The 9,113-nt window shown below is 37.8% G+C and overlaps 1 protein-coding gene across 1 annotated transcript in view; it reads right to left on the bottom strand.

The window, feature by feature from the left end:
• Window positions 1-3,041: 3,041 nt before the first annotated feature.
• Window positions 3,042-9,113, bottom strand: part of LOC108704922 (programmed cell death protein 6) — a 66,006-nt gene continuing 59,934 nt past the window's right edge. Inside the window, exons 4-6 of the mRNA XM_018241649.2 lie at window positions 6,529-6,687; window positions 6,028-6,137; window positions 3,042-4,973 (exon numbers count right to left, since the gene is read on the bottom strand). Of these exons, the coding sequence (XP_018097138.1) occupies window positions 4,875-4,973; window positions 6,028-6,137; window positions 6,529-6,687 (368 nt within the window). The 3' untranslated portion in view covers window positions 3,042-4,874. The remainder of the gene's footprint in view (window positions 4,974-6,027; window positions 6,138-6,528; window positions 6,688-9,113) is intronic.

Raw genomic sequence — 9,113 nt, 5'->3', positions numbered from 1 at the left:
AGCACTGGGCAAGCAGAGAATGGCACACACAGGGAGGCAGGACCAAGGTTTTTGCACCCTAGGCAAAGGCTTCAATCAGTGCCCCCCACCCAGTCCTGCATTACCATTTCCCACCTTACCAGTCATATTGCCCCCTGTACCTGTGCCAGCACCTATCATATTGCATCCATTTGTACCTATACCAATGGCAGTCAATCCCTCTCAGATTGCCCCCAGGCCCCAATCTGTACCTGTGCCAGCATAAGCCAAAACATCCATTATATTTTTACCCCCAATCTGTACCTATGCCAGCGGCAACCAAAAGAATCCATCATATTGCCCCAATTTGTATCTGTTCCAGCAGTAGCCAAAAATCCATAATATTGCCCTCAAACATCTGTGTACCTGTGCCAGTAGCCACCATATTGCCCCATGTATCTGAGCCAGCAGCAGCCAATCCCTTATATTGCCCCCAATCTGTACCTGTGCCAGCATCAGCCAAAAAATACACACTATTGCCTCCATATATGTACTTGTGCCAGCAGCCAAATATCCATCAGGACCAAATATCCATCATATCATCTGTTTACCTGTGCAAGCAGCAGCCAAGATATTGCCCACAAATATGTACCTGTGCCAGCAGCTGCCAAAAGGGAGCTGGGGAGTGATTCTGTCTGGAACAGGGGGTTTATAAAGTTGAGAAACGATTAAAGGCCAAGCAAATCAGGGTTTAAATAAAGAAAGAAAGGAAATTCCCCTTAAAAGTGTGCCCTGCCCATGATTGCGCCCTAGGCGGGTGCCTACTCTGCCTGCCCCTAGTTCCAGCCCTGCAGGGATGGAAGACAGAACAGAGCAGGAGACAAGTAAAGCTATGAGTCTAATATGTACTACATACAGTGACACAGTGCTGGTGCCCCATTAGCATTTTGAATAAAGTGTGAACAGGTGAACAATGTGGGCAGTTTCAGTCTGGGTCTCAGGTGTGAACAGTACAGGCCTTTAGGATGTAAACAATAGAGGTGTCACAAGTGTGAACAATACAGGGGGATCACATGTGTGATACAGGGGATTAGAGTCTGAATTTGAGGTTTAAACAATGCAGGGTGCAGTTTATCGCTACATGATACCTTTTAAAGTTTACATATGGTAAACAGACATAGCATCTGGGGGGCCAAAGAAGGGGGGGTCGAGGGCCGCATGCGGCCCGTGGGCCGCCAGTTGGACAGCCCTGTTGTATTTGGTTGCTAATGGCAGCTTCCAGCATGTGATTATATATAGACTATATTGAGAACCCATAGCATTTATCATATGGAGTATCAGACTATATTTAGAGCCCACTGCATTTATATTTTTGATGTCTCTACCCAAGATCACGTGACTAAAAACATAGGGTACATTGCTTTTGAGTGTTGATTTTTGGTAATTTTGTAGAAGTTGTTAAAAATATATGGTTTTATGGGGATAAGCTACTATTAGGGGTTTTGAAAGCAGATAAAATGTAGAGTTATCCATAAAACATTTTACTGCAATTCATATTTACATTCCATGTTCTTAATGCCTATTGCGTATCAAATTATTAGATTTGTGGCATTAATATTTTACTGGTACCCAAGAAGATATAGGGCATAACCTACAAGCCTTTAATTGATTTTTTTGTTAATCATGTAAAAATAAAACCTAACTAAAATTTTCATTTTGGTACTTTAGAGTAGACTGACATATTTCCCCATTTCAATTCAGCTTAATGTGTAATTTACAAAAGTATATCCTTTTCTGCCATAAAAAGAAAGCTACTGTTTAGTTTTCTCCCCACCCCAGGAAATGTCCCCAAAATGAAAAAAGTATAAAATGTTAAAAATAAGTTTGCATTCAAGACACTATGGGAACTGGCATTGTATTTTGGAGCTTTTTGAATAACGTGTTTTTGGAGAATACATTCCATACCTGTCCATGAAGATGGGGGCCTTTCTCCACTGAGTACATGAACATTAACAAGTCTTTCACCACAAACGAAGCACAGAGACTTTTTTTTTTTTTTTTTTTTTTTTTTTACAAATATTTATTAAGCTTTATGGTAATGTAAAATGTAATAGTTGGTTCTAAAATATCACAGTTTAACATTGTTATAAGACATTATACATGCTGATAGCAGATATCCATGCTGCTTAGGGCTGTGAATGATTATTTAAATTAACTTTTTTTTAGGACAAAGGATGTTGTTTCTGCAGCAAGTGCAGATGTGCATAAAAAATTATGTATCTAACAAACAGTAGCCAAGTCAGTTTAGCTACCTAATGTGATTCTACCCCCACAAAATATTAACATTGGCACTAATGTAACTGAGCAGTATAGTATCAGGTCAAGGTTATATTGGCAACAGTCACATGATACAGGCAGCAGGTGCATTGTACTTATACTGTGACCTGCAAAATGCAATACTTTCCTGGAGCAGGATCAGAAACATGCTGTAGAGGTTTCTAATGGTGAGGTATCCCAAATTGCCTGGCTAGAAGTAATGTATTTTTGTGTGATAAGGACAATTATCAGCACAGCTTATCAAACTTTCCTTTTATCCCACCACTTCAAGGAAATCTGTTGCTAACCCCAAGCAGTAAAACCCAGCACATGCTTTACAAAAAATAAGGGTAACAGAAGAGGAGTTATGTCATCAACACCCAAGAGTTGTTCAAGTCATTATATACAGTGTAATAAGTCTAATTACATTCCATTTATTTGCCATGGATGCTAATTTCATTATGATCCATTCTTATAGAGTCAAATGCCTGTGTAAAACAGCCCTAAAGCAGGAGTTGTTAACCTTTGGGTTTACCTTTTGGCCACCCTTTAAAAAAAATATGTAAGCATTTAGGTTAGGTCATCACTACAATATATAGTAAACGTAGATCTAATCCAGAAATTGGTATTAAAAGTAAACACCTAGACATTTGGGCCTAACCCTAAAAGGTATACAAAAGGAGTAAGTGTACCTGGCAGAAAATACCAGTAAAAATTGGGTAGTACTTATAAGAGACTTACAAGACATTTTAAATTACGTGTGCTTTATTAGATGAAGTATAAAAACATGAAAATTTATTTTTTATACATTGGATTATAAAAAGAGAGCCCTCTGGAACCCTATTTATTTTTTCGACTTGTACCTATGGAGAATTAGTTTTACCTTAAGCATCACAAAAAGCAAACAAGTTGGCTTTGTTTCATATACAGCTGCATTTAACATATACTACTGTTTCTATTCCACCCAGTAGTTTATTTACACCAAATACGTGATCCCAATTCTCTGGTTCTGCACATGTTGATAAGAAAACTCTGCACTACATTAAAGAGGGCAAAACCAGTTTGTAACTGGGATCTCATTAGCTACTAATATAAATATAATATAATATAAAACCAATTGGAGAGCTTCAGCCCTTAGAATATTTCATGAACATTTCCTAGTTTCTGTCCCACGATTCCTTCTGTAGTTTGAGTTGGGATCATTCTAATACTGTCCCTGAAGGTTGATTGTTCGATTGCTGAAGATAAACAAACAGTGCAAAGTAGGTGCCCAGATTCCAGTTGAAACATACAAGAAACATATGGGGCATGTGAGATACTGAGGCAGATTTAGCAATGTATAACATTAGAGCTCACCACAGTAAAAATCCACCACTTGGCTCATTCCTATGGGATTTTAGAGGCATATTTATTGAATTCCATGGGAATGAATCAAGTGAGTGATAAATCTGCCCCTAAATGTCCTTTCAAGTCATTTTTCCTGGTTAGCCAATTTCAGTCATAGTTTAGGCACTACAAATTAACTTGTTAACAAGGCCATGTTAGGAACCTGTTATTGGAAAACACTATATTTAGGCTACCGGTTTATACTGTATATTGATGTAAAAACAATAAAGGTGTATTTCTTGTAAGGGATTGGGGAGGTAGCAGCTCTTTTGTGTGTATGAACAAAACATTTATTATAAAGAGGAGCTACTATGAAAGAATGTGCAATACAGGGTTTCATTGTTTATCAGTATGCATCATGCTGGATGGAATTTAACAGGTTTACTAGCATATCTGGTCTGTTGGAAAGTTCCTTCTCAAAATCACAGCAGTCAGTGGCTCCTGGCTGATAAAAATGGTGTCTCACAAACAAAGTTACTTAATGTCGGAAGACTTTTTTCCACACGATACGAAAAGCCCATGATGTCGGTCTGGTCCCCTGCATCAGGGGGTATGTGACATTCCACTTGTTTACAAAGATAATATGTTCCTGTTTAAAACCTAAACACTAAGCCATATTGAGAGATAAGTAAAACAACTTATATCATGAGATGCAATTCCTGCAATACCTTCAGCTTTCCCAGGTAAGCCTTTGTCAGGACATATCTGCTTTAGCTTGTTTGGAAGACCTACCATATCCTAAAAATTAAAAAAGAAAATCCTCAAAACAAATTAAATTGTTTTGGAAGTGGAAACTGTTTTATTTTATAGCTGCTGTTAAACAGTATACAGTACATTTTAGGGTAGCTTGTATGAAGTTACTGTGCAAATTTAGGTACGTGTGATCATATCCAGCCTAGCTGAGATTAAGTACAAGGATTTACTGTATGGCATTTAATTCAGTTTAAAAAGCTAAATAAAACTATTAGAACGAAAAGTATATTGCGTCTCCTGGCACATTGAGAAAACTTGCTATAATAAGGAGTTTCCTGTAAATAATATGTCAATGTTAATATTCTATTTATACAATGTTAAGTTATCCCTATATACAGTTTTTAATTTATCCAAAAATGGAGAGGGGGGATGGTAATAGCAGATGATTCCAGAAAGGTGCTGTAATCTGATAAAAATTGGAAAGCCCAGTCTCTTTACTGGCAAGGGTCAGTGTTATGGCATCATACAACACTAAAGATCATTGTAAGATATTGCTCATAAGATACTTGTATCCAGCCATCTTGATCACTGTCATAACGCCTGAAAACATCAGTCAGTCTCTATACAGAGAAGAAATATCAGAATGAAAATTATTACAGAACAAATGATTATGAAACTCTTATTACATAGAAGTGTGGTTTTATTAATTTATAATTTACATATACTAATCTGTTACAGAAAAGAGGCATAGCTTACTACCACTAAATTTGCAAATGTCTTATCCATAGCCAGGAATCCTGGCAGATCAACTGTGATCCCATGGGATAGTTTGTTGGAACAGCCCAAAAAGTGCCTGTCCCAGAGAGCTTCTTCTACTGATTAGCTCAATGAGTCTATAAGTCACAGCTTGCTGGTGTGCCATGCTCTGTCCGTAATCCGTTCAAACCTGTGACAGCATGAACAGGACAGCAACACTATTGGGCAGATTTATCAAGGGTTATATTAAAAAATCTAATTTGGAATTTGACTTTTCGAGTTTTTTTATGGCCAAAACTGTCAAATTCGACTAGGGAATTGTTAAAATTCAATTTGAGTTTTTTAATGCATTAAACTTTGGCCCTTTAAGAACTCGAATTCAACTATACGTCACCTAAAACCCACCAAATTTATGTTTTAGTCAATGGGAGAAGTCCTGGGATCAATTTGGAGTTGTTTGTTACCATCCCGACATTCGAGATTTTTCAGAGAAATAACTCCAATTCAATTTGAATTTGGTCAGAATTTCTGGGTCAATCCTATTCACCCAAGTTTTGAAAATTCGATTTTTTAAAGATATTTCAATTGGTCGAATTTCGAGTTCATGGGAGTTTTAAAAAAATCCCTTCAATGCGAAATTTGACCCTTGATAAATCTGCCCTTATGTGACCCGCAATGTGGTGATGATAATTGGGCCCGAACTGGGTTTCAAAATAGACCTTGGCATTTGAAGTACACAGAGGACCAAACAGCCCCAAGGGCCCAATAAATACAACAGTTCCTCTGGCATTTGCCAGTCCAGGACTGGATATATTGCTAATCAAACATACAGCAGGAAACTTTGATGTACTGAATGGTTTCCTCAAGCCTGTGAGATTTGATGGATAACATGGTATAAAACAACATGGAAATATTTACCTGCAGGACAATGCAGCACTGAATGAAGTCATCAAAGGCTACTTGCCCTCTCCTTTGCCTGTCAAATTTTCTAATGAGGACATCATTAAACTGATCTGAAAGACGATAACCTGTACAAACACAAAGGAAGGTGTTATACCCAATTCCAGTTTCGGGGACATACACCAAGTCAGAAAAGAAGCAGAAATTACATATTCAAGGACCCAGATTTGTGTTAACAAGCCAGAAAAGAAGCAGAAATTACATATACAAGGACCCAGTTAACAAGCCATTAATAAACCATATACTAAGTCAGTAGCATCCAGGTTTTAAAGATTATGCACAGAAGGAATCTGCCATCTACAGAGGCTAAATGTTCAGCAGACTGGTAGGCCACATTTTATGTAGTAACAGTAGTTGTATGTAAATATATTTTTTAAACCCACTTAGCCTTGACAGTTCAGAAAGATAATGTGATAGAACATGCAAATAGTGATTTCAAAGTAGAAAGACAAAAATTACCAAAACCTGACAGAGCTTGCTTTAGTTCACTTTTATCAATCAGCCCGGAATTGTCTCGGTCATATGTTCGGAATATGTTCTGCCAGTCTGTAACATATTTCCAGACGCCTGAAAATTCATTAAAGTTCACACCGTCCTTGTGGTCCCTGTCAAACATGGCTGGAAAGGAAAACACAACATTAAAATAACCAGTGGATTTACAGTCAGATAATTATTTGTCCTTAAGCTGTTAAATTGCTCTGGAAATACAGTTGTGTTCAGAATAATAGCAGTATGTTGAAAAAAAGTGAATAAAGCTCAGAATCCTTATATTTACTTTTATTTCCATACACACAAATGCATTGGGAACACTGCACATTATATTCCAAATCACAATATGAAGAAAAATGTATCAGATTCATGTTATTCCTTTACAGAAAGTGAAGAAGAGAATATTAGGCTGTATACATTCACTGTATAAACTAAAACATTTTTCAAGGTTTTACTTTCCTTTGTATCACTGAATTAATATCACTGAATTAATATTTAATTGTATAACCACTGTTTCTGAGAACTGCTGCACATCTGTGGAGTCGACCAACTTCTGGCACCTGTTACATTCCACAATTCTTCTGCATTTCTTGATTTTGCCTCAGAAACATTTTTGATGTTACCCCACAAGTTTTCTATCGTATTAAAGGTCAGGGGATTGGGCTGGCCACTCCATAATGTCAATCTTGTTAGTCTGGAACCAAGATGTTGTTCATTTACTGGTGTGTTTGGGATCATTGCCTTGTTGAAACACCCATTTCAAGAGCATTTCCTATTCAGTATAAGGCAACATGACCTCCAAGTAATTTAATGTATAGAAAGTATTCCATGATCTCTGGTATGCATTAAATACGCCCAACTCCATATTACAGGTATGTGATCTCTTATCTGGAAACTTCTGAATTACGGAAAGGGCATATCCCATAGACTTCATTCTATCCAAATAATCCAAATTTTCAAAAATGATTACCTTTTTCTCTGCAACAATTAAATGGTAAATTGTACTTAATCCAAACTAAAATAGAATTAATTAGGGATGCACCGTATCCAGGATTCGGTTCGGGATTCGGCCTTTTTCAGCAGGATTCGGATTTGGCCGAATCCTTCTGCCCAGCCGAACCAAATACGAAACCTAATTTGCATATGCAAATTAGGGGCGGGAGGGAAATCACGTGACTTTTTGTCACAAAATAAGGAAGTAAAAAATGTTTTCCCCCTTCCCACCCCTAATTAGCATATGCAAATTAGGGTTTGGATTCGGTTCGGTATTCAGCCGAATCTTTCACAAAGGATTCGTGGGTTCGGGCGAATCCAAAATAGTGGATTTGGTGCATCCCTAGAATTAATCCTTGTTGGAAACAGAACCAGCCTATTGGGTTTTACATTATCTTTCCAAATTATGTAAAGGTCTAAGCAGTCTGGATAACAGGTCCCATACCTGTATGAGAAACATCCCTATATCATTATGCATGCGCCACCATGCTTCACAGTGTACTGTGGCTTGAATTTAGTATTTGGGGGGGGGGGAGCATATGACAAACTGTCTGGGGCCCCTAGACCCAAAAAGAACAATCTTGCTTTCATCAGTCCACAAAATGTTGCACCATTTGGCAAATTGTAACCTCTTCAGCATGCCTTTTTTTTTCTTGCTGATAGCGTCTTCTAATGTTAACAGTACTCACAGGTAACTTTAGACCTTCTTTGAGTTTCCTGGAGCTGATCATTGGCAGAGTCTTTGCCATTTTGGTTATTCTTTTATCCATTTAAATGGTAGCTTTCTGTTTTATTCCACGTTTTTAAGGTTGTGGTTGCCATTTGAAAGCATTTGAGATCATTTTACCTGAGCAGCCTATCCTTTTTATGCACTTCTTTATATATTTTCCCCTCGCCAATCAACTTTTTAATCTAATTATGCTGTTCTGAACAATGTCTGCAACAACCCATTTATACCGATTTTCAGAGAGAAATGCACTATGACCAGTGTAGGGACCCAGAGGGTTAATGTGCCCCTATGGCTTTAAATCCCTACACTTCCAGGTCTCCCTAGTTGCCCATATAGCTACTTGTAATTTACATATCCCAGTTAATTGGCCAAGACGTTGCTGATCCAGCTGTATTTTTCCAGGGAGCCTAGGTACACCAAGTCCCAGTAAAGCCAGTTTGCCCTGGAGGGACCTGAACCTCTAGTGTTTAAAGGAACAGTTTAGTCGAAAATAAAAACTGTGTAAATAGATAGGCTGAGATAAATAAAACATGTTTCTAATATAGTTAGTAAGGCAAAAATGTAATGTATAAAGACTGGAATGACTGGATGTGTAACATAATAGCCAGAACACTACTTCCTGCTTTTCAGCTCTCTAACTCTGAGCTACAGATGGAGCCAGAATGGATGGTACATCTGGTGCGCTGTAATGTTAGATAAGCAGCAGCAAGTGCGTTGTGCTGCATTTCCACATCGCATTCATTGCGTTTACCAGCATGTAATACAAGTTATGTGGCCACTAGATGTCGCCAAGCACTAGCTAATGCAATCCATACCTGTACACAGTATATGT

The sequence above is a fragment of the Xenopus laevis genome, chromosome 6S (genome assembly GCF_017654675.1).
Source record: "Xenopus laevis strain J_2021 chromosome 6S, Xenopus_laevis_v10.1, whole genome shotgun sequence".
NCBI classification, from domain to species: domain Eukaryota; kingdom Metazoa; phylum Chordata; class Amphibia; order Anura; family Pipidae; genus Xenopus; species Xenopus laevis.
The sequence above is the reverse complement of the archived record's forward strand: the minus strand, read 5'-3'. Positions and strand labels throughout refer to the sequence as shown.